The sequence below is a fragment of the Salvia hispanica genome, chromosome 3, assembly GCF_029641045.1.
Source record: "Salvia hispanica isolate PSC_SH4W2 chromosome 3, Shi_PSC_v1, whole genome shotgun sequence".
In the NCBI taxonomy this organism is placed as follows: domain Eukaryota; kingdom Viridiplantae; phylum Streptophyta; class Magnoliopsida; order Lamiales; family Lamiaceae; genus Salvia; species Salvia hispanica.
Window position 1 is genome coordinate 56,617,754 of NC_142694.1, and position 25,341 is coordinate 56,643,094.

Sequence of the window (25,341 nt, forward strand, 5' to 3'; positions counted from 1 at the left end):
CTACCAGGTTAGCCATTTGCTGCGCGCGGGCGAGATTGTTGTACTTTAGAGGGGCCTCCAAATGGACCTCTTCGGACCCGCTGGCGCTTCCCCTTGCCATCCGTTGCGCAGTCTTTTGCCCAATCGGGCGACGACGGCGACGAGAAGACGATTGAGGGGTCGGGATCACTGTCTCGGCTTCGGGAAGCTCGTGCGAACCGGCACTGCTGCTGTACTCGCCGGAAGCGCTGATCTTCGTCCGCTTCGGCCAGCCCGCTTCAATCCCCGCACTAAATTTTTGGGAATCCTTCACCACGAGAAAGACCTCCCAATGCTCGAATTCACGGAACTTCAACGACCTGTCGGGGTACTGCTGCATGGTACGGATCTTTACATCCTCCTCGGTCGGAGGTTGTTTTGGTAGAGACCGGCGAATCGACTAAGCTTAGGCCTCAACCGCTCCCACTGTTTCCTGCATTGCTCGGGACCGTGATGCTTTCCATCAGCCGGTTTCCATTTGAGGTAGCCTTGACTAATGCGAAACCACATTCTGTTGATATGCTGGTTATTCTCGATGTAGGGATCATCGACTACACCGATCCAGGCCTTCGCAAGCTCGGCGTTTTCTGCCACGGACCAGACGGTCCTCCTTCCCGTCTCCTCCACATCTTCCTCGGCCCCCGTACGCGAGGAAGAGGCTGTGCCTTTTGTTGGGGTTTGTATACTAAAAGATGCTTCGAGCGTACATGCCTTTGTACAGTCAGCTTGTGCATGTATACGAGAAACGCCACGTCCACTTGTTTACCTATTTATGAGAATAAATAATATAATATAATGGTTTATTATTGAAATATAATAAACAAGTCTAAGGCTTTTTACTAAGAAGGTCAAGTAGGGAAATTCGATGAATCTCCTCATGAGTTTTCCAGTAGGGGACTTGGCCAGATCTAGTAAGAAGAAAAACATATTCACAACCTAGATAGGCTTTGGCTACCTATTGGTACGGTTGCGGTGTTTGTGATAATTCTCTCTTACCTAAGAAGAGATTAGTAACACCGGTGTGGTAAAGCACTGAAAGGATCTAATCCGAAATGTATTAATATCAATATTGTTTATTCAATCAAACGCCACTTTGACTTATCAATATGTGAGAGTTTGTACGTAACTCAAGTTCATGATATCTTGGGTGGTAGTAATTGAATAACATGAATGTATTGGAATATTATTTCATAGAATTCGTGTGCCCAGTGTGGTATCATTAAATCCCTAAGGGGTGATCCCCAAGAGGTGTTTGAAAAAGGAATTTATTATTCAGAAAATTGCGCAGTTGGAATTTATTCCACGAATAATAAATAAAGTTTCAAACTAGAAAAACTCTTTGGAGAATTAATTTAATTCTAGTCACATAGCAGACAAAAGAATTAAATTGACGGATCAAGATAATCTTAAACGCGGGAAATATTATAAAATAAAATGGACCCAAGTTATTTGTAATTTGGTGATTTAAGTGGGAGTGCAATATTATTCTTTAGTGGAACAAAATAATATTCCATTGATAATATATTAAATCATAGGTCATTTGATTTAATTAGTTAATTATCTAATGGGTGAGCCCAACACTTAAGTCATTCCATGGATCCCAAACCTTGCCCAACAAGTCCATTATAAATAGTGATGAGATGTGGAAACCCTAGCACACTATTCAACACAACACTCCTCCCCTAAACCCTAGTAGCCGTCGCCGGCTCTCGCTCTCCTTGCCTCGGTTTTCGTGCCTTGGCACGTGGGAGAATTAGGGTTTTGTTTTTGTTCTTGTTCTATCCTAATTCATAGGATTAGATTAAGACAATATCGAGTTTGTGATTGGGTTTCCCTAGATCTCTTCAATACTATTATTGATTGTTCAAGATCCGCCCACACGGATGAATAACCAAGGACAAGGGAATAGGTTGGAAGATTCACGGTCGATAAACCAAGGATCTCCGGGTGGTGCAGCTAGCAACTTCGATCCTATGATGGATCACGAAGAGGTAACAATCGAATCTACATCGAATATGCATGATTATGTGTTTATTTGATGTTATATCTATAGATCTATGCAAATTGCATGGAATTGGAGTTGAATGCATAATCACCTAAATAGATCCGTTAAGGACCTGTTTGTTTTCCGTGTCTTCCGCTGCGGTAGTCCCAACACCTTTTCCCTAGCCCTTGCCTTTTCCCCTGCCTCAGTTGGAGTCTCCCTTACCGGAGATAGCCCTAGCCCCAATTCCTCTAAAGAAAAAGTGTCGATGCCCTCGATGCCGGTGAACTGGGGGGAATCACTAGACAATAAATCCATATATGGGCGATAGACATTTTCCACAGGTGTTTGGGGGCCCCTGCTACCCCCCCAACGGCAGGCATGGTTTGCATCATACCGGGCATCATGCCCCTCCCCATCCCCGCTGGTGTCATCCCCACCCCCATCATATTTGGGGTCAAACCCCCCATCCCCGCTGGTGTCACCCCCCCCCCCCCATCATTGGTGTCACCGTGTCACCCCCATCCCCGTTGCCCCGAGCATCATTCCCGGCATCATACCACCCATACCACTCATCTCACCCATACATATTGTAGTACGGGACATTTGGGGATGCATCCCCGCCATCTGGGGAACCATCCTCGCCATTTGGGGAACCATGCCCGCATTCCCGCTCACGTTTCCCTCACCTCCGACGGGGAAAGTCGTCGTATGTGACTCGCTCGTGGCGGGAGAGTTCCCATCGTTCTCCATTTACTTCAACAGAAATGAAATTTAGATTTAGAGAGAAAAACTTGTTAACACAAGTGGTGCGAATGAAATGAAGTTCAACGAGCCATATATAGAGTTTTTAAAAAAAAAATTAAAAAAGGCGGACGTCCGCATCTCGCCACAATGGCGGACTCCGTCCGCCCGTCCGCCTGACCTTCCCACGATGCCCACGGACTTCCGATGTCCTCACTAGACATCCACGTCCTCCCCTTCTTGCTGTAATGGCGCCCTTTCCGTGCGGACTTCCCCGAAGTCTATCCAAAGGGCGACGGGAAATCTGCCATTGGAGATGCTCTTAGCTAAACATTTCTTCCTTGTTCTTATTAGTTACCAACCAACATAATTAGTCATAGTTTCATCAAAATGTTTGGTTGCGTTATGAAAAGGCTTTGTCGAATTAATGCTAAACTTTCCTTCCTCTGTTACCTGTTGCCTATAAGAAAGACTCTGCTGAAACATCAAACACATCCCCCCAAAATAATCTCTCCACTACTTCACCTTCTTCACAGAGAAACAGCTTACGTTCCCACAAACTCTTCCTTTTCAGCTTTAGTTTGAGGTAACAATGTCAAGATCAATACTTGTAATAACAGGGTGGTGGTGTTTGCTTCTGGTAATGGGGATTGAGGGGCTGGGGGTGAACTGGGGCACCATGGCCAACCACAAGCTGCCGCCGAAGACGGTGGTGCAGCTTCTCAAAGACAACGGCATCAACATGGTGAAGCTCTTCGACGCCGATCAATCCACCATGAGCGCCCTCGCCAGCTCCGGCATCGAGGTCATGATCGCCATCCCCAACAACCAGCTCTCTGCCATGAACTCCTACGCCCACGCCAAGGGCTTCGTCCGCCACAACGTCTCCCGCTACAATTTTGACAGCGGCGTCACCATCAAGAAAGAACTCGCATTTTACCCCATTTTCTCCCTCAATTTAGCCCTAATTCTTCCCCTGTTGCCCCAAATAATACAGGTACGTTGCAGTTGGAAATGAGCTCTTCCTCACATCCTACAACAACTCATTTCTCAACACAACATTCTCAGCTCTAGCAAACACTCAGAATGCTTTGAACGAAGCTGGCCTCGGCGACTCCATCAAAGCTACAGTCCCATTGAATGCTGACGTGTACGGCTCCCCTAAAACCAACCCGGTTCCCTCCGCCAAGAGGTTCCGGCCGGATATCCTCCCTCAAATGACCCAAATCTCCAGTTCCTAGCCAAGAACAAGGCCCCTTTCACCATCAACATCTACCCTTTCCTGAGCCTCTACGCCAACGAGCACTTCCTCGTCGATTATGCCAACATCTTGTGGAAGATGATGTCGTCGCTATTGGAATCATGAAATTGCAGTTGCCCTGAGATATGTTGTTATCCCCCAATGGAGAACATAGGTTGTCCATCATACTTGAAAATCCCCCAATGGCGCTCAAAGCTACCAGGAGCGATGCTCTTGATGTCCTCGTCTATAAGGCCGAACAAGTACACTTCAATGTAACCAGGGCGAAGAAGGGGTTCCTTTGTTGGATGCAAGTCTCGGGAGGAGTCCTTTGTAGAACCTAAGTTCCCCATTGGGGGATAACAACATATCTCAGGGCAACTGCAATTTCATGATTCAAATAGCGACGACATCATCTTCTACAAGATGTTGGCGTAATCGACGGGGAAGTGCTCGTTGGCGTAGAGGCTCAGGAAAGGATAGACGTTGATGGTGAAAGGGGCCTTGTTCTTGGCTAGGAACTGGACGATTTGGTTCATTTGAGGAGGATATCCGGCCGGAACCTCTTGGCGGAGGGAACCGGGTTGGTTTTAGGGGGGCCGTACACGTCAGCATTCAATGGGACTGTAGCTTTGATGGAGTCGCCGAGGCCAGCTTCGTTCAAAGCATTCTGAGTGTTTGCTAGAGCTGAGAATGTTGTGTTGAGAAATGAGTTGTTGTAGGATGTGACGAAGAGCTCATTTCCAACTGCAACATATCTGAAAACAGGGGAATTAGGAAAACAGGGGCAAAATTAGGGAGAAATTGGGCTTACTTGATGGTATGTTTATATACTTGTTTCCTACTCTAAATAGAATCAATGACAAATTGATCAATTTTGAATAAAATCACAAATTCTTAGATTATTTTGTAGTACAGAAGTTGCTATGCATGCAGTAGATTTTAAATTGTTGATTGCTAGTTAATTTTTTTTATTAAAATCAATAATAATTTTTCATTTATCTCGTGATTGTGTAAATCTCTGATCAATGTTCTATACGAGTTTCAGTTTGTACTTTTTTGTTAGTACAAAGATTTTGTTGATTTTGTTTTTGGTATGAAACTGTAGAAGCGCTCGAAGAGAGAAACTAACGAAACACATAATCTATCATGAAGCAATTAACTAACTACTTAGAGTCTTAGACCCACCGTAAGAGTTTCTAAAACATGAACTCTTCTAAGAATGCTATACGCAAAATGCGACGAAAATTCAGGTTCAAAATTAACTTCTATATGCACATGACAAACCACAACAGACTTGAAATTCTGGAGTAAGTCTCGCACCTTGTGCACTATGGAGCGGTAGTTAACAGGAATATCAAAACGTCCTAGAATCATAGCAACTCCAACAAGCTGTCACACTTTACTTCTAGCTTCTGAATTCCTCGAGCCTTTGCTAACTGTAATCCTCAGAATAAAAATGGAACAGATTCCAATATTGATGACAACAAAACCAAACCTCCATGCTCCAAGCTAATCACGAAATAAACCTCCCCCAAAAGTTCGTCCCAAGTCCCCTCCTAGAGAGGCAGAATCTGTATTCATGTTTAGAGTATTACTCGATAGAGGTCGCCAGCCAATTAACAAAGGCGATTGCCAGACTCCCATGCTTATACCTACCAAGGGGTCTCCCCTATAAACGGAGCCATATTGATAATTTGTTTCATAATCACTTCCGGTCTTACTCTTTCCTCTTTGAAAACAAAATCACATAATTTCTTCCGACATCCGACGCCAAATAAAGTACACTGCTTAAGTCTATTGTCCATTACATTTTCGAGATGATATTCTGAATCAACTAATCAGTCAATCTCAATGACTTGTCAAAGAAATCATCTACTCCGCCATGCCTCACCGGACCAGACTATGCAACAAGAACTTGTCGAAGAAAGTTGCCTTTTGGCCCTGTCTTCATTAATAAAAATTCAAAAATCATTAATAAAAATTCAAAAAAAGCCAGAAAAATAGCTTTGTTGTGAACCATACCATTTCCAAATTCGCCACCATGTTACAAAATTTGGCGGTCTATGTCCATCACCAACTCCTCATAGGCTGATTTAATAGAAAACTAATCAAATGACAAGGGACCATAGAAAACTTCATCTTCACTACTTCCCACAGAGCTTTTGTTATTAAATGATCATATTGTTTATATGAAGTTTAGATTTACTTTTTTGTAAAAATTTACGTTTCAATTAGAAACCAGCGGAATTTGCGAAGTTTGTACCTGGTCTCTACATCTAATAGTATACAAAATAATGATCTTTCCAATTAATAGTGATAAAGTGTTTCCAGCATTTCTCCAAGATAAATACTGTTAAAAAAATAATGATCTCACAAAGCAGACTGCATACCATGATTCATCAGAGCACAGGATAAATATATGGCAAGTTTGAGATTCTTCAAAACTTTCCCCATCCAAGCAAAAATGGAGGGACAAACACAAATAAACATCTCACGGGTAACAATATTTCTAAAATGCGTCAGTCTGCAATACAGAATTACATCGACCAACTATATATATTGCCACCACCAACTTAATCTTCATCCATAGCTCCTTGAGCAGGCGGCCTTGGACCACCGGCCGGTTTTGCCATAATGATCTGGAAAAAAAAACTTAACACTTAACATGTTGACACCTTACAAAATAAAGAAATATTTACGGACTGTGTATTACCTGATCCACACGCAGGACAGTACAAGCAGCATCTGCGGCGTACTTTAGAGCAAAGAACCTGCACAAAGACATAATTTAATTTCTTACACAATAGTATGTTTTGATAAGGGATATTACAGAAGAAAACTAAGAGCCATAACCAAAATGTTGACATTACTTTACTCTTAGAAAAAGTAGCTTACTTGGTGATGTAGAGATCCCATATTTTCATGGTAGACACATCCTTGCAGGCACCTTCCTCCAAATCAATGCCCACTTTGGTGTTACCAGATGCATGCTCAGCATACAAAGATGATATGATTTCAATAGCATTGAGACCAGCATTTTCAGCCAGTGTCTTGGGGATCATTTCAAAACTTTCAGCAAATTTTGCTATTGCATACTGATCCAACCTGAATGGAAATGGCTTCATGTTAAACAAATTCCCAGAGAATTTACATTTTAGCAAAAACATTAACTGAGAATCTAATTAGAAAAATACCCTGTTTCTTTTAGAGAAAATTCTTTCAGTCTTTTAGCTAATTCAATCTCAGTAGCTGCTGCTCCAGGTACTGTTCGACTATCCCTGCACATAGCCTGGTGGATAATAGCATAAAACTATGTTGAGATATTTTGATCAACATAATATGCATTGGAACTAAAATACAATAAAATGACAATTTCCCATTCTCTGATGGCAGAATAAAAGAAAAGACGACCAATTGGTAAAACCCCAAGACTTTTGTATGAAAAGTACCTTGTATGAATTCACGCCATCATCGACCGCTCTTTCTAGATCATCCAATATGCTATCAGTGCTCCCTCGCAGTACAACAGTGGAAACAGAATTTCCTCCTTGCTCATTTTTTACAACTGTAACCTATAAGACAGTATAGAGAGAGTGAGTAAACAGAACTGGGGGTTAAAAGTAAGAGGGTCGCAATCTAGTTCACATACTCTTGCCCCGCCAATCTCCTCCACTGAAACAGAATCAACATATCCAAGATCATCTGGATTTGGCTGACTTAGCTTTAACTGCCCATGTAGAAACACAGAATGTCAGAACCACCAAAAAGAGCATGCACAATGTTGTCTTATATCAGCAATGCTTACAAGAGCAACTGCACCAGTGGTGCGGCAAAACCGCCGTAGTTCAAATTTAGAGCTGATCTTTAACACCATGAGCCTACAAAACCATGTTTTGTGCATTCAGTAACATATGCCAATAATCCAACAAAAAGAAGGTATAAAAGATCATTAATGACAATATGTAAGGTGGACAAAACACCAGCAAGAAACAGTTTACTGAGAAGGATTGAGGCTTTACTTATAGCGCTCACAAAAATGCAATGCCATTTCCCCAACAGCTGCTCCACTAACAATGACCTTTGCACCTGAATCTGCAACTGCTTTGATAAGCTCCTCAACCTTAGCTTCTTCAGTTTTTGCATAATTCTCAAGCTGCAACACATTTAACCATGTGATAAATTATAGATATGCATCAACTGTAAGTAGAACAATTATGCTCTTCATGCAATAAGACTTCAGAAGTTTGGTACCATGAAAGCAGATGTCAATATGGAGATAAAGTTAGAAACTGTTAGTAAGAATTTATTCAAAACCTTATAGAAGGTGAATGTCAGTGATTAAGACCAATGAATAAATAAGGAAAAAGTTGAAAGGAAACTGATGCTTGGTTCTCAGTTTCACGCTAAGATGGCCAATACATAGTGCAGGAAACTACTCAGGGTATATATCACATAATCAACAAGTATCAAAAACAATTTACAAGGCAAAAGTGCATGCGTTGAGCGAATTCCTCATAAAATTGACCGGAGAGAGAAGTTCTTGAGGGATACCTGGTCAGCGCTATGAATAAGAACAGTTCCTTTTGTTTCAGTTGCAGTTGTATCAACACCCCCAACAAAAACTGCAACCTAACAAGTGATTGCAATGGATCATTTTAATGTGGGTGGGTGATGCAATGAAATCCAGAAAACTCTAAACAAATCAGACTTGTATACAACAGATACCTTGGCATTTTCCAATCTCTTTATAGTTCCCACTGCATCACTTTTCAACACCAAGCCCCTGACTACTAGAGAATTATTCAAACCTCCACCCAATAGCTTTGCAACTCGTACATTATCCACATTGAAATTTGCAGGGTTCTTGGGGCAAACTTGTATACAAGCCTAAAGCAAAAGGGTTTCCATGAAGAGAAGTTAAAAGTTAAGACTTAAAATTGCATACTAGACTTCAAGGAAAGCTCTTCTTGGTTAAGAAATACTTTGAAACTTTACTATATCATTGCATGAAACTGTAGAAACCTCAGATTTATTTACCTCAGCAATGAGAGAGCATAACTTCTCTTCTTGTCCGAATTGTTTGCTTGCTACTGAGGATCTCATCCGTGTAATTACTTCATCTTTGTCTCTCACATTCATATTTTCAGAACCTTTTTCAACCATTTCCTCAAGTACTTCAATGGTCTGAAAAAACACAATAGCATCAACTCAAAAGCCACAAAAAACTCTTCACGGTCAGTGAAAAGAGATCGGCAATGTCACACCTTATTAATTGCCTTTGTGTATCCGACAATGATCTCACTTGGATGCAGTCCCATCCTAATAAGTTCTTCAGCATTTTGGAGAAGCTCCCCAGCAAAAGAAACAGTCAAATTGGCTCCATCCCCAATTTCTTCTTGCTGTGCTTTCCCAGCTAAAACCAAAAGCTTTGCTGCAGGATGCTGAACCTCCAGCTCATTTACAATTGTTGCAGCATCATTTGTGACAAAAAGCTTATCCAAATGATTGATAACCATCTTATTCATACCTTAACCGAAATAGGATATGCATTAGTAGAAAATGGATGATGACTTCAAATATCAGAAAGACTCATGAGTTTAAGAGCTGTCCTAATATTATAAATAAAAGATTTGGATTAGATCTACAATTGGAAGTAATAGAAATGTTAATTAAAGAAACATTATAGTCCCTGTTCATCGTAGTTTCACCAGTGAATTCACAATAGATTGTATATTTGACAAAGTTTCTCCGGGGAAACAGATACAAGATCAGTATCAGGTCGTAACCAAGTCTTAAACAGGACCAAATGTTAAGCTAGTGTTGGTGACACTTGAACTCATAAAAACATGAAAAGCTTAAAACACCTAATTTTATCCTCAGAATTAGAAATCTAGTTGTTGCTAGTTTTTCTAAACGAAGCTCGCAGTAATCAGCACTTGTCCAAAAGGGATAAATAAGGCGTAGTTGCTTACAAGAGACACTAAGTAAATGTCTAAAAGGTATGATTTAGGGTTTAAATTCAAATAAGAGAAGCTCAGGCTAGTGCAAGCACACAAGTGAATGAGGTAATACAAATTGAAATAGGAGAAGCTTCATTATTTCACACAAATCAACGGTGAGCAATATAGTGAAGAAATAGAGAGTGATTTGAGAGATAAGAGATACCATTGGGGCCGAGGGAGGTGCGAGTGATGACGGCAAGCTGCTTGCAAGCGTCGATGTTCTTAATGACGGCTTCGTCGAGGCCGGAGAGATGGCGATGGCCCTCCTTGAGCATGGACTGTATGCCATAGGGCTGCATCGAGAAACCTACCATTTTTGGTTGAAATTTGAAAAATGAAATGTAGTAGCTCGATCTCACACTCAGAATAGTAGAGCAGTAAAGCAACCCTAGATGAGATGAAGAATATGAATGTTTTATTTTTTTTCTCTCTTTATTTCCCCTTTATATAACATGGGCCGAACCTACTAGGCTTTACCAAATATTACACTGTTAAGCCTAATAGATTTAACAGTTTCATCTTTGTGATTTGTTATGTTCATGAAAATTAGTCTTATAACTAAAAACAAAAAATTCAATGGGTTATAGTACAATTTTCATAACTGTGATGATCTAGAGGTCACACTTTAAAGTTTAAACCCTAAAGGACTTTTGGTCTTAATCCGGAAAAATTGAATGTTATGGGATAGAACAATACATTAAATATATTATTAAAATATAGTACTAGTAAATTTTAAACAATTCAAGTATTTGTATTCTAAAAAAATGACACATAATTTTTTAATATTATATTTAATGTAGTGTGGTTGTGGGTAAATTACAAATTCTTTGATTCAATATGGATAAAAAAACATTAGCTTGTAAAAATATCACTTTTCACATTTAACTTCCGAAAATTCACGGTGTTTGCTATATGTAATCATAGATATTGGGTCATGCATTATCCTCCCAAAGAAGCATCCCAATAGATGGGCATATCACCTATACCATCAACTGATACACTCTTATAATTACTTGGACAAAGTCCCACCGAGCTTATCCATTCTCTTTAAAAATAAAACTACTTCGCAATCTTTCAAATTTGCCAATATTCAACGCCAATAAATTGATTGAAATGGATATTTTACGAATTTAAACATACTCCTATTTTGCTTTTATTATCTAACAAAAAAATACTACTCCTACTCCACTAGTAAAATTTTCCCATTTCTTTGTACTCCGTCCAGTAAGAAATTAGTTACTGCTGATGTCATGATTCGGAAGAGAGAAAAAAGTATGAGTATGAGACGACGATTTATATTTTGTAATAAGGCGGGGGGAGGAAGAAAGATGAACAGTGGTGCTTCGTCTATGCCGAATCGCTTTATCCAGCGTTTCACTCCTTCCTTTTCTTTTTCTTCTTCTTCCTCTTCTCCGCGCTCAGTTGGTCTGAATATCAACAAGCACAATAATGGCGACAATTATCCTCTCAGCTCTCCCCATTCAAATATCAATCAGGTACCGAGCCTTTCCCTATTTTTTCCGATTATGAGTTTTTATCTATTCTCTATTCTATGTGACAGAGTGCTTCCACTACTGCCGATGTCAATCCCCAACCTAATGTCTTCCAACTCATCCAAGCTCACCAGGTTCAATTTTTCACTCTCTCTCTCTGTGTTGATGGATCAAATCCCCTAATTGTTGTTTTGGTTGTTAGGAAAAAACTGCAACTTATAATTTGATTGTTATTAGAGCTGTGATTCTCTTTCACCTGATCAGAATTTTCTATCTCTGCCAAAATATGACTTGTGTGAATATTGGCAAGGTTCCTTATAAAGACATTGCTAACCTATGCAGGAGCTTTTAGCAAGTCCCCAGTGCTCGTTGCTTGTGTCGAAAGATCCTGAGGATAGGAACGACCTAGTTATTGTAGTGCACGGCTGTACGAAAAGCATCACGTCTGCCATAGTTTCGAGTTTATACTATTCGTGCAATTATTTGCCTGACTGTGGACTTACGTGATCAATACAGGTTGCTGAAACTGAAAAGGAAGCTATCCGTAGTGCATATTTGGCTAGACATCCTGAGGCTTTCTGGGTAAGGCTGGCTCATGAAGCGTTTTACATGAAATTCACATTAATGTGATATTCTGTTAAATATTGTTAACAATTTTTTTATGAAGGTCGACTTTGGTGACTTCCAATTTCTTCAAGTTGTTAGATATGTGTCGGGTGTTGCAACAGGATCAGGAGGTTTTTGTGTTGCTACTCAGCTATACTTGAAGAGAACAATTTTGAGCTTTTCATACAAGATTGTTTTTGTGTTAGAATTCACCTGATTTATTATTGTTGATTGGTGGAATTCTGCTATGTGAGTACTTGCAGAATTCAGCAAGGAGGAATTCAGAAGAGCAAAAGTGGATCCTGTATATCAATTCTCAAAGCCTACAACGGTATGACCAACCATATCTACAGTAGCACACTTTAATACTGTAAGTCATTTTTTGGCTGGGATCTCGATCTTCTGTGAATGCTGCTAGATTCATATATTTGTTGCAGTCCCACATGAATAAAGATCATGCAGATGAGACAAAGCTGATAGTCCAGCACTATACCTCCGTACAGGTGTTACTTTATCGGCTATGCTGCTTCTGCATTTGATAGTTCTGAAGTTGTTGGTGCAACTGTATTATGCATGTGTTATGATTTATTAGGATTCATTAAGGTTTAATTATCTTTTGAGTTGTCTCCTGTTGTTTCTCCCTGAATTACAAACTGGTCTGCGAACTTCGGTTGGTGACATGTACTTATGAATGCCATCAACACATGTTTGAGATCCTGAGAATCTGTAACATAGAAACTAGTTCATTTTTCAGGTGGAATTCGCAGACATGTTGGACATAGCGTGAAGGTTGTATTTGGTCACTAATTTGTTCTCTATACCTTTTGGCTTTCACTCTGAATGTACTAATCTCTCCTGTGAAGGCTGGTTGTCAAGGCAGCATTTTCAAGCTCCGAATTCCTTTCACGAGGCGTGCTACAGATAGAACGTGAGCACTCATATTTCACTTACATTGTGGATATGGAGATAATTGAGATGATGAGTAAATTTGGAAGCTAACACTCATCTCCAGTTTCATTTATTATGTCATATAATAGTGTGTTAATGTTTGTAGAAATGATTGAAGCTGCCAAAACTGCTAACACTCACTCTCCCGCTGCATGATCTTCATGCTTATTAATAAATTTCACAATTTTTTTAAACACTCCCGTACCATCTTGGTCAAGTAAATTAGCAATAAAACAAGTACAATCATTGGATTTAGGAGGCCTGTTAGGATTTGGTGCGTGTAAATGACAAATACATTAGTTTTTTTCATGATTTGTATGGGTAAATATAGCTAAAGTAAAAAAAAAGTTAGAAATAGTTTAGATCACATAAATAAGCTAGTTGAAAGCGAGAAATTAACGTTTGAATAAGTGTAAAAAACTATATTGGCCACTTCAATTTTGGCTGGTGTGAGGCGAAGGAATCGGCGACAAGTGTATGGCAGCTCCTATTTTTCTCCATTCAGTTTTAAGTTTTAACATATTCGACCACTCTTTGGATATATATACACCCTACTTGCTTGCATACACTTATCAGCAGAAATCAGATAAACACCAAAAAAAAGAGTTAAGAATAATCAAGATGGCATTGAAGATGAAGGTCGCTGTGTTGGCAGCTGTGGTGGTGGCCGCATTGTTCCAAAACGTGGCAGTGTCGACTGAGGCAATGGCTCCAGCACCGGGACCCTCGGCCGTGGCTACCCCTTTGCTACCGGCTGCGCTGGCTTCCTGTGCTGCAGCGGCCTTTGGAATGCTATTTTGATCAAACTTAATTTCTTCATGTTTCATAGCATTAGTAGTGATTTACTTTAGTAACTAGAAGAGTATGTTTTGTTTGGGTGGATGAGGATTTAAATTTGAATTTAGTCACAAAAATGTGAATTCTCTCTATGCGTCTCTTTCGTACCTCATTTATATATATGCAAATCCAATTGTCATTGATTATTTAATTATGGGTTTGGGTCATCGGTGCAATTATCCCGAATATGATTTTTTTTTTTTTTCACAAACTTTGTAGTTGGAAAAAACCATGAACTTATATGGGGTAACAATTTCCCACAAATGACGAATTTGATAAATTAAAAATGATTTGTAGCTTGTCTATACCATACTACTAATATTTTATTTATCCCTAATTACTTCACCACCGTTCTTGGTCTTGCCCATTAAATTATTTGTTTTGTATTCACTATCCATGTCACGAGGAATGTTACATTGTCATCACCTGGTTTACGACTTTAATCCAATTCTTTATATTTGTATTTAGATATTTAAAATTTCAAAATTAACACAAATGAAATTTCATTCTATTCTTTTTATTAATACAAAAAACTAATATTACATCCAATATTTTAATGTAATTTATAAAATCAAAAACAGTGTAAAAATATTTGGATTTAAACAAATACTACAAAAAAAATGCTAACTTGCTAAATGGAGATGTTGATAAATAATGCCAACGCAAATTACCTAGCAATAGTATCTAACTCCATTATATTACGGCAAATTAAAATTGTTAAATACTCCATTATCTTGTACAATCACAATAATAATAAATAATTAAAAACAGTAGTTGACATACCGAATTTAACACGATAATGATGAACAAACAGGGCACCGTTTATTTATCAAACATCGATTGATTCCCTTTCCTGATCAAATAGCTGCATCATAGTAGCCACCCACAGTGATCCGTGCTCTGCTTATCGGAACTCCACTCACCGCCGCAATCGCCCCTTTCACCTTCATTCTTCTCTGCAACAACCGACGGAGTGATAAACAGTCGAAAAAATTGCAAAAAATTAATTTAATCCGCGCATCCTAACCTTGTCGTCTGTGTAAATCCGGAAATGGAGCTTGTGATTGCGGTGTGGATGTTTGTTGCTGAAGACGATGATGCAGAAAGTTGCCGCCGCCACTCCAAACGAGCAGATAGCCCCGATCCCGCTCAAGCCCCGCTTCCACGCGTTGGCGCCTTCGTCCTTCTCATCCTGGATCGCCATTTCCGCATCGAATTTGCAAGGATCTTCCTTCGCTTCGAATCTGCTCGGCTTCGGCGATTCCACTTTCATGTCGACAAATTCAGGCTCCTTCATTTTTTTGAAGAAAACCTGCGAGATCGGGTCCTGATCGGGTTCGATACTGATATGAATCGGCTGATCGCGATCAGGATCGTGGAGAAGGGGATGATTGGCAGTAGTTTCGACAAATTGAAGCGGCGGAGGGCAGATGAAGTAGTTCATGTGGAGAACCGCGGCGCCGGAAGGGTTGCGGGTGTAAATCTGCTTGTCGGCGTCGTGACTGATCTCGAGGTAGCCGTCGTCGGAGTCGGGGAGAAGCTCCCATTCATCTTCAACATCCATCAAATTCAACTGCTAGAACAAAACAGAACAGAATTGAATTGATTTTGATTTAGTAGTTGAGTGCGGTGGGGGAATTCGATTTTGGTTTGCTAATTGCTACTACGACTACGAGAGTGAGAGAGCTAATTCGTCTATTTGCAGTTGGAGAGATGAATCGTGGAATTTTCATTTTATTTTTCATATATTTTTCCAAAATATTGGAGACGTAGATGTTGCATGGGACCCACCCACCCCCAATTACCCTCCAGCTTACTCTTCTTCTCTAGATATTTCCATTTTTTTTCTTTCGAATATAATAATAATTTGTTATTTGCGATAGGTTTGATGTGAAGGTCGTTCATACATATCGATATATCATCAATGCATAACTCATTTTAATTAAACTAACTTCAACTTCACCTATTTTGCTATTAGAGTAGGGGATTTTGCTATTAGAGTAGGAGTGTGTTATATTGCTAACTATTTAAATTGCTAACTCTGCTAACTCATCAATACAGTGTATTAAAAATGTCAACACAGTGACATCAAAATGTCAACACATAATATCAATATATTATATTGAAGTTCAACAAAATTATGTGTTGACATTTTAATGTCATCGTGTTGACATTTTTAATACATTGCATTGATGAATTAGCAAGTTAGCAACTTAAGAAAGTTAGCAATTGATCACTTCCCATCCCCATTAGGTTAGTGTAGTATACTAACCATTAACCAACATCAATTAATTCCAACATGTATTTTTACACTACTAATCTCTTTCTAGAACATTCTTATTGAAAGTACACATGATGTTAAGATAGTTATATTAATAGTAAAAGAAAGTTATGTATTGTAGAATCAAGCATGCTAGGTATTGTTGAGAAAAAGTGAAGATTCTCATTTTTTTTAAATCTAGAACAGCTCATGAATTATGCTCCGAAGAAGGTGGGGATAGAAGATAATGACATGTTGAGATAGAAAGAGATAGAGATAGATGCTATGAAGAATCCAACATTATTAGCCAAACCCAAACTAAAGTAAATATGTTTGAATCTGGCATCCAAGCAACACCACTATATTTACAAACATTTTTCTCCATCTTTCCATTTTCTTTATTTATGACGTCTTCCAACTTGATTCTTTTGATGTGCAATTATACATTAAATCCAATTTGGGATCTATCCATTCTCTTTCTTAACCGACAGTGTTATGTTCCATGAAGAATATATTTTGGGTTTGTATTCTCCCACGCCTTTAATAATAGTAGTACTGTACTATATTTTCCAATTTGAGATGTTTCGTTAATTCATTCGATTTAATTGAATATTTAATTTATGTTATACTAATTGAATTTGACTATAAAATAAGATGAACTTTCTTGTATTGAGGTAAGATTATGAGAAATTAATAGTATAACATTAATTGATTGGTATGGATGGTTATTGAGATTGAAAAAATGAGTATAGAAAATGAGGGGTTGCAAAGTGGCGGACGTGGTGCGATTAAATAGTGTGATGGACCACGCCAAATCTACGTAACCTAACCACGCTCACCGTGTTACGTGTACAGCTACACTCTCCAAACTTCTATTCACCTCTAACTTTAATATTTATAAATAAATGAATAAAAAATCGATCTACTGTTTATGATGGTATAGAAAAATAGACTTCTCCAATATCTATTTCTTTTTCTCTCTCGTAAATTGATTGTTATATATACATTTAATCAATTACAAATATTTGTGTTGTATTTATTCCACGGAGTGGTCTTCTTTGAAATCTTAAATAAGGAGTAACGAATATATATACTCGTCAGGAAAAAATAGTCTTATGAGTTAAGAGAGATAATAAAAGAATAATAAGGTAAAAATGTTTTTAATATAAGTCTAATTTTGGTGGACGAATAAAAATGAGAAAGTAAATTTTATTTTTTTTGACAAAGAAATGTAGCAGCAGTACATTTTTTTATGCACCAACAAGTTATATAACTTGGTCCATTGGTTGCCCAACTGGAATGCAGCCATATAATTTAGGCAAAGAAACACAATTTATTGGTTGCCATTTTAAGAAGTTAAGTGTGTTTAATTTATTTGATAGCTGACTAACTAAATACTAGAAGTGAGTTACTAAGTAACTAGAGTATAACGATAAATTGGGCCACTAGTAATACAGTGGGAAATTGATTAAAAGGAGCCCAATCATTTTATGCGGAAATCATCATAAGGAGCCCAACCATATTAGGGTTATTTAAAATTTATTCATCGCTTCATGCTGGTACTAGTATACAAATAATGAAATAATATAAAAGGTTTAATTTGCATTTTATTTAATACATTTTGTTATCTATTTTTAACTGTTGTTAACTCTTTGTTCATGTTGAGTATAAAAACTTTCATCATTATTACATGTTAGGGGAGTATAACAAGTTACATCATTATTGTATTTTGTTATAAAATATTTTTATCATTATTTTATATTCGTACAAGAAGTTTAATTTGTGTTTCATGTTTTGTATCTCAGGGGGTAAATATTGACAACATTAAAATATGGATGACGAAACATTTTAAAATGAACTTAACAAAACTCTTTGTACTCCCTTGTTGCACCGAAATTGAGTCGTTTTATTTATTTATTTATTTATTTTATCAAAATATACTACAATTACACTGATTTCTTATATTCTCTTTTGAATTTTTTATTTTATTTTATTTTCTCATAATAAACGTCTCGCTTGTAACATAATTGAATGAGTATTATTTATATCTAACTTGAAACTCTTTATAACAATAGAAAGAAATAAAAAATATTTTGTGCCGATACTTTAATTACCTCATATTACTCATACCATCTCATTTACAAAAATAATATTGTTTCTTAAACCAAAATTAGTAATCTCAAGCTAATTATATTATTCACAAAAATTATTATGTATTTTTTTTTGGGTAAATAAAGCATTAATAAAGAAAGCAGTAAAAGTGTTACACGAAAGACAAGCCCAACACACACACCAAAGCACGAGGCCTAGGTGCGGACTAAGCCATGGGACAAGCCCATGGTCAACTAAACAACGCCCTAACCTAACCTATCATAACCCTAACCATCCATCGTGGATTTGGTGTTGGCTGGTGGTTGGTGTACAAACTGGGGGTGGGTCTAACTTCCACTGCGGCGCGTGTTGGGAAGGATTGCGTCAATCTCGGGCAAAGGTATCGTCTAACATGTGACCCGTGTTCGCATGACCGTTTGCGCCGAGAGAGGTATTATTATTTAACGTCGACATTGGAATGAGAAAATATGTGTGATCAAGAATACACTTAGAGTCCATTTAAGAAATGAAGAAATCAATTTAGATCAATTAATGATACTCAAGTCATGAAGTCATAAATAGATTATTTTCTTTCCTTATCAATGTATAATGAATTTTATATAAAGAGTTGGATATATCAGAATCGACTATTCCAATCTTTATTTATGCATTTTATTTTCTATCAATTGTTATAAAAAGTTTCATTATTAATTCACGTTATAGTTTAATGTTTTGTACATTATTCATTATTGTTACATTAAATCAAAAATGGAATATTTTATAGTACTCCTCTATTATTTATATACTCCTACAATGTTTTAAAAATCAATTTGAAATAATGTCAATACCTTTTATACTCCTTATTTATGGAGTACTATATATTTCAAATTTATTATATTAATTTAAAAAATGATAAAACACTATATTATAGTAATCGCCTGAAAACTTGAATATATTCCTTTTGGTAGCCTGCATTATTTTGTTCACGTATAAAATTGTTATATATTTATTAAATGCAACAGCGACACTTATTTTACAGTGCCAACATATTAACTTTTATTCGCTAATAATTCACCTATCTATTATTGTCGGCCCATCTTTAGTTCATAAAATTGATACAATTTCTTATAATAAATAATTAAATCGGGCAGGCCAGCCTGCAAATAATAATAGTAGTAATATTAATAATAATAAAATTATGAAAATATCCAAATTCGATAGTGCGGTTGTAGACGAGACGATAACAGCACAGCACAGGACGGCCAGCTGTATGGGCCCACTAAAACCTGTGGTCCCCACCTCTCTTCATCACATTTGACAAAAATCCCCTTCCCTCTCTCTCCCTCCACCAAGGTAGACTGCATTTCATTTCTCCTCCATTTCCACAACTGTAACAGAATTCTCTCTCTCCTCTCCGCACATAATCGAAAGGTTATCCACACCAGCCGAGAATCCTTATCGGAGAGAGATGAGAGAGATCATAAGCATACACATCGGCCAAGCCGGAATTCAGGTCGGAAACTCTTGCTGGGAGCTTTATTGCCTCGAACACGGCATCCAGCCCGATGGAATGATGCCTAGGTTTCTTATTTCACTTTTCTCTCTACTTTTTTTATTTTACATGCTGCGAGTCAATGATTTTTGCCGCTTCGGAATTCTTAGATCCTCAAATCTCTGTTTTCTGCATCCTTATAAATGATGAATGATCGGATTAATTGTTTAATTTACTTCGGATAGTTCGCTTCTCATGCTTTTGTCTCGGCTTGAATACTTGCTTGTATGCGGTAATTTCCTTCATGAACGCTGTTGTTACTGCTTGCTTAGGTCTATAACTATAACGTCTTCAATTGCGTTATGAATGTGATCAATGGTAAGTTGACGTTATTTGAGTATGATGCTGTGCGCGATCTTCGTTTTTTTATCCTGTTCGTGATTCTGTGTATTCTACTGCTACTTTGTTTTGGTGTAATGCGATTGTCTCTGTTTTTTTTTTAATCTTGTATGTGTGATGAAATTGTTGCTCTTAACGTGCAGTGACACATCTGTTGGAGTTGCAAACGATTCCTTCAACACCTTCTTCAGTGAAACGCGTAATGGCAAGCACGTGCCTCGTGCTATTTTTGTTGATCTCGAACCCACTGTTATCGACGAAGTTAGAACTGGGACGTATAGGCAACTCTTTCACCCCGAGCAGCTAATTTCTGGAAAGGAGGATGCGGCAAATAACTTTGCAAGAGGACATTACACTGGTAACATTTTGTTTCATGAATTTTTTATCTAGTGTTGTTTAAGCCCAACTCTGCTGTTATTTTTGTTAAATACTTTTTTGTAAAACACTATTACTGCAGTTGGTAAAGACATCATTGATCTATGCCTTGATCGAGTCCGGAAGCTGGCAGACAACTGCACTGGATTGCAGGGCTTTCTGGTATTCAATGCTGTTGGTGGTGGAACTGGCTCTGGCCTGGGATCCCTGCTTCTTGAGCGTTTGTCTGTAGATTACGGCAAAAAATCAAAACTTGGCTTTAGTATATTCCCATCTCCCCAGGTTATTCATCTTGATTCTTGACTTATTTACCAAAATGTTTGTGATTGGAATTTTGCATCATTGATCACCCATGCAATTGTTTTTTCCTTTGATGGTTATCATTAATTGAAATTAATTACAAGCTGATGCAGGTGCGTTTGTACCCCAACAGATTGGACTGACATAATTATCCATGTGCTTCCAGGTTTCTACTGCAGTGGTGGAGCCTTATAACAGCGTTTTGTCCACTCACTCCCTGCTAGAACATACAGATGTTGTGGTGCTTTTGGACAATGAAGCTATATATGATATTTGCAGGAGATCCTTGGACATTGATAGACCATCTTATACAAACCTAAACCGCTTGATCTCACAAGTTATCTCATCCTTGACCACTTCCCTGCGATTTGATGGAGCCATTAATGTGGACATCACTGAGTTTCAAACCAATCTTGTGCCTTACCCTCGTATTCATTTCATGCTTTCCTCTTATGCACCAGTAATTTCAGCAGCTAAAGCTTACCATGAGCAGATATCTGTTCCTGAGATCACAAATGCAGTATTTGAACCTTCAAGTATGATGGCAAAGTGTGATCCACGACACGGGAAGTACATGGCATGTTGCTTGATGTATCGTGGCGATGTTGTTCCAAAAGATGTTAATGCTGCTGTTGCTACTATCAAAACAAAGAGGACAATTCAATTTGTTGACTGGTAATTTCCTAGATTAAATTTCCAAATGATTATGATTTGTGTTGCACTTAAGGGTTTTTGCTAAAATGGGTAAAGAAACAACGCTCGATGTTTGCAGGTGCCCAACTGGTTTCAAATGCGGCATCAATTACCAGGCACCGACAGTGGTACCAGGGGGTGATCTTGCACAGGTGAAGCGCGCAGTGTGCATGATAAGCAACAACACAGCTGTAGCTGAAGTTTTCTCCCGAATCAACCACAAATTCGATCTTATGTATTCCAAGCGAGCATTTGTGCACTGGTATGTGGGTGAAGGTATGGAGGAAGGTGAATTCTCAGAAGCACGTGAGGATCTTGCTGCCCTTGAAAAGGACTACGAGGAAGTGGCTTCTGAAGATGTGGAAGAGGAGGAGGAAGGAGAAGAGTATTAAAAGCTCTGGATAGATCGAATCGTTTACCCAACCCAATCCACAAATGTGTGTTTTTTTTTTCAGTTCTTTGCCAACTCCTTTCAAATTCCAGTGATTCATTTTCAAGTAGAGATAAGAGGAAAAATGTTGCCCAGTTTCGTTGCAAGTGTAACTACACTGTTGGTGTGCTATTGATTGCATCTTGGTATTGCGTGAATGCATTTTCTGTCATAAATTTAGCACGATGTTGCGTGCTACTTATGCCAATATTGCAGCTTTCTTTATGGAACCTCTATTATATCTCAACTCAAGTTATACCCACAAAATGTCTAAGGTTGTCAAGATTTAGGATAACTCAAACCAACAGCATCAAATTTCCTGCTTGCTAACAGCTTAAAACGAACCAAAATTATACTTGAGGAATGATATGCAATAACACATAAATAAGTTCTAATATCTCAACAAAAATGAGCAATAAAGAAAAATAAATTCTGGTTCGGCATGTATTCTAAGAAAATGATTTCTTGTTGCTTCCACTTAACGGTTAGCCTTAGCAACTCTCTCAATCTCATCCTTCTTCTTTATTGCGTAGCTGTCAATACGTACAAATTCATCTTAGATTAGAATCAAAAAGTGGTTAGATTAAGATTGATATTGGGGGTTGCTCACCTGTTTGAAGAACCTTTGGCCGCATTGATTAGTTCATCAGCAAGGCATTCGGCAATAGTCTTGACGTTTCTGAAGGAACTTTCACGGGCTCCGGTGGTGAGCAGATAAATAGCCTGATTGACTCGACGCAGTGGAGAGATATCAACAGCCTGTCTTCTAACCACTCCAGCTGACCCAATACGGGTGGCATCTTCCCTAGGCCCACTGCATACAAGGTTTGAGTGAGCTAAAACAATATAGACAAAATGTGAAATAATTTTCACAGTTACAATATATAGTTTCCAGATTGGCATGTTAAGACATAAATCAAAGTGCTTCAAATTGATCTATAAGTTATGTGTGCAAGCAGGAAATTGGCAAACCTGTTGATAACTGCATCAACAATGACTTGGATTGGGTTGAGGTCAGTCAACAAATGGATGATCTCCATGGCATGCTTGATAATCCTAACAGCCATGAGCTTCTTTCCGTTGTTACGGCCGTGCATCATGAGGGAGTTGGTAAGTCTCTCAATAATGGGGCACTGAGCCTTCCTGAAGCGCTTAGCTTGGTACCTTCCAGCTGTGTGAGGCATGAAGGTGGGATGCTTGGCTGCAGTGGCAGTGATGTAATCTTCCACAGAGATATCACTGATCTGTAAGGGATAAAAGAGCACAAGCAAATGAATCAAGCAATAATTGAAAGAAATTTCATGTAGAGCAAGGGTCCATACCAGAAGCTGGTTTTTAATGGATAATTGACACACAAACAGACTAAAATAGTAGAATAAAGGGTCTGTTCGGTCGGCAGGATTAAATTTCATGATTACATATGTATCATGTTTGATTGAATCCCACAACTTAATCCTAGATGGATAGTCACATGATAATTAGTCATAATCATTGGATAATTAGTCATAGCTAACTCCTCCAACTAAAATAATCTCACATTATATCTTGGTGCTATTTTTTTAAGAAACCGAACATCACCTTAATGAACTCATAATAACATCAGAAATAATCTAGGGATAGAATTCATTCTAAAACTTATGGTTCCTGAATGACATTTAGTTGCACCCTAATAATAATTGAAAGGAATTTAGGTCAAACAATCGAAAGCAAATTTGCATGATAGATGCATAAAGCAAAAAAGCAGTGGAGTGAATTGACAAGGGACATTGTTGTAAAACGAAAAATGACCTGGACTTCGTCATAGCTCCAACGGTTGAAGAGCAAAACGCCGGTGTGAATCTTGTCTTCCTCGATCACAGGAGGAGCAACAGCATCTATGATAGCTTCCGCCATATCTTCCTGATTCACCTGGCCTCGTCAAAATCGATACAATTGAGCAAAAAGAATGGAAATAGTAGAGTGAAAGCAAGAGAGATAAGAGTAAAACCTTGAGGAATGTCGACGGCGTTGGGATACTGCAGAGAGCGCCGAGCTGAATAGAGAGGGACGCAAACCCTAATCGCAGGTTTTAAGAGGAGTTATTGGGTTGGGCCACTTTGTCCATTGCTCTTTAGCCCGTTTTTTTTTATGGGCCTCGAATATATATTATACTCCCTCCGTTTGGCTACAGTTGAAGCGGAACTTTTGAGCACGGAGTTTTAGATATGAATGTTGGGTGTATTAAATAAATAGATAAAAAAAGTAAAAGAGAGAAAAAAGTAGAGAGAAAAAAGTATAAAATGAATAAAGTAGAGAGAATAAAGTAAGAGAGAGTTAAGTAAGAAAGAGTAAAAAGTTACTAAATGTGGAAATGACTCCACTATGAAGAAACTTTTTTAAATAATAAAATGACTCAACTACGATGAAACGGAGGGAGTAGTATTCAAAACCTTACTCTAACTCTGAGGTGCACACATAAATTAATTATGGATAGAAATATCATTGCGTCTATTTAATTCAGATTTTAAAATAATCTATAGTTCATTTTTATACTATTGTTTAGTTCATTTTAAATTCAAATTTCCTGCAAAGAATTAAAATCTTAGATGTTTTATAAAAATAGGAGTACTATATTTTACATATTTTAAAATTGGCAATAGAAACTTAACTGAATACTGTATTTATTTAAAACAATTTTTTTTTTTAACTTTTTGTTTACTTTTTTATTTCTTTGTTAAAATTTGTAAATCTTTCTCAATCCAATATTTGCAGTAGTTTTCTTCCTTCTGTTTCACGGTTTTAATCATCCAACCTCTTATAATTGGTTTTCATATTGGTTATTTTAGTAATGCCTAAAGATTATACTGCAATTTTGAACAAATCAATAATTAAAAGGAAAAAAAAGAAGAAATATTGCTCTTGAAAATCATAAATGTTAAGCAAATTCTAGTATTTTCCATGAAACTCCTAAAAGTTATATTGAAAATCATAAACTTTAATCCCTACATATCTACAAGACATATTCACATCATTAGACATATATTATCCAATGACGAATTCAAGAATTAGAGCGTCAAAGTGATATCATGAAACTAAGTCACATAGACTTCACGGTTAGCCACGCAGATCAAAATCTACCAAAAAAATTGTATTTATGACTCACTTTTAAAACTTTGTAAACTTTTGAGACCACTTTCAAAGTTTATAATAGAAAATAACATAATTCGGCAAAGTTTAATATCTCAAAAATTAATAGGGGCTTAAACTCATCATTTACTCTTAATGCAAGATGTGTTTTTGGATGCGCGTGTGTTAGTCTAATGATAGTATGGTCAATGTCTAAGACCAAAAGTCTTGAGTTCGAATTCATCGTTAATTTCGATTATCAATTATAACTGATAACCAACTTTGAGAAAAATGCCAAACTTGTACCGACCCGAACACCGT

General features: G+C 37.8%; 5 protein-coding genes and 1 pseudogene across 6 annotated transcripts; 3 read left to right on the plus strand and 3 right to left on the minus strand.

Annotated features, from left to right (window-relative positions):
* The first annotated feature begins 3,389 nt into the window (after positions 1–3,389).
* LOC125210426 (glucan endo-1,3-beta-glucosidase 8 pseudogene) lies at positions 3,390–3,987 on the plus strand (annotated as a pseudogene).
* Positions 3,988–6,354: 2,367 nt separating this feature from the next.
* Positions 6,355–10,410, minus strand: LOC125215143 (T-complex protein 1 subunit theta). The gene is made up of 13 exons (XM_048116467.2): positions 10,155–10,410; positions 9,254–9,516; positions 9,027–9,173; positions 8,715–8,876; positions 8,541–8,618; positions 8,009–8,142; positions 7,795–7,867; positions 7,639–7,716; positions 7,439–7,561; positions 7,184–7,278; positions 6,885–7,094; positions 6,703–6,760; positions 6,355–6,628 (listed from the first exon to the last, which is right to left on the minus strand). The coding sequence occupies exons 1-13, from the start codon at positions 10,303–10,305 to the stop codon at positions 6,563–6,565; spliced, it is 1,638 nt and encodes a 545-aa protein (XP_047972424.1). The 5' UTR covers positions 10,306–10,410; the 3' UTR covers positions 6,355–6,562.
* Positions 10,411–11,175: 765 nt separating this feature from the next.
* LOC125214494 (non-canonical heme oxygenase HOZ, chloroplastic-like) lies at positions 11,176–14,029 on the plus strand. Its single transcript, XM_089068526.1, has 8 exons — positions 11,176–11,487; positions 11,553–11,618; positions 11,827–11,927; positions 12,001–12,066; positions 12,152–12,221; positions 12,354–12,421; positions 12,509–12,593; positions 12,845–14,029. Exons 1-8 carry the CDS (start codon positions 11,242–11,244, stop codon positions 12,875–12,877), a joined length of 735 nt encoding a protein of 244 aa, XP_088924652.1. The 5' UTR covers positions 11,176–11,241; the 3' UTR covers positions 12,878–14,029.
* A 513-nt stretch (positions 14,030–14,542) lies between these two features.
* LOC125214493 (uncharacterized) lies at positions 14,543–15,598 on the minus strand. The gene is made up of 2 exons (XM_048115543.2): positions 14,903–15,598; positions 14,543–14,831 (listed from the first exon to the last, which is right to left on the minus strand). The coding sequence occupies exons 1-2, from the start codon at positions 15,437–15,439 to the stop codon at positions 14,733–14,735; spliced, it is 636 nt and encodes a 211-aa protein (XP_047971500.1). The 5' UTR covers positions 15,440–15,598; the 3' UTR covers positions 14,543–14,732.
* Positions 15,599–19,565: 3,967 nt separating this feature from the next.
* Positions 19,566–22,073, plus strand: LOC125216814 (tubulin alpha-5 chain-like). The gene is made up of 5 exons (XM_048118587.2): positions 19,566–19,807; positions 20,261–20,475; positions 20,575–20,774; positions 20,959–21,467; positions 21,565–22,073. The coding sequence occupies exons 1-5, from the start codon at positions 19,695–19,697 to the stop codon at positions 21,875–21,877; spliced, it is 1,350 nt and encodes a 449-aa protein (XP_047974544.1). The 5' UTR covers positions 19,566–19,694; the 3' UTR covers positions 21,878–22,073.
* A 176-nt stretch (positions 22,074–22,249) lies between these two features.
* Positions 22,250–24,038, minus strand: LOC125216816 (small ribosomal subunit protein uS7). Of its 2 annotated transcripts, none has more exons than XM_048118588.2 (5): positions 23,903–24,038; positions 23,704–23,823; positions 22,888–23,159; positions 22,526–22,729; positions 22,250–22,448 (listed from the first exon to the last, which is right to left on the minus strand). In XM_048118588.2, exons 2-5 carry the CDS (start codon positions 23,806–23,808, stop codon positions 22,394–22,396), a joined length of 636 nt encoding a protein of 211 aa, XP_047974545.1. In that variant the 5' UTR covers positions 23,809–23,823; positions 23,903–24,038; the 3' UTR covers positions 22,250–22,393. The 2 variants fall into 2 exon arrangements, with proteins under 2 accessions (XP_047974545.1, XP_047974546.1); XM_048118589.2 differs by having other exon boundaries at positions 23,704–23,814; positions 23,903–24,010.
* Positions 24,039–25,341: the final 1,303 nt, after the last annotated feature.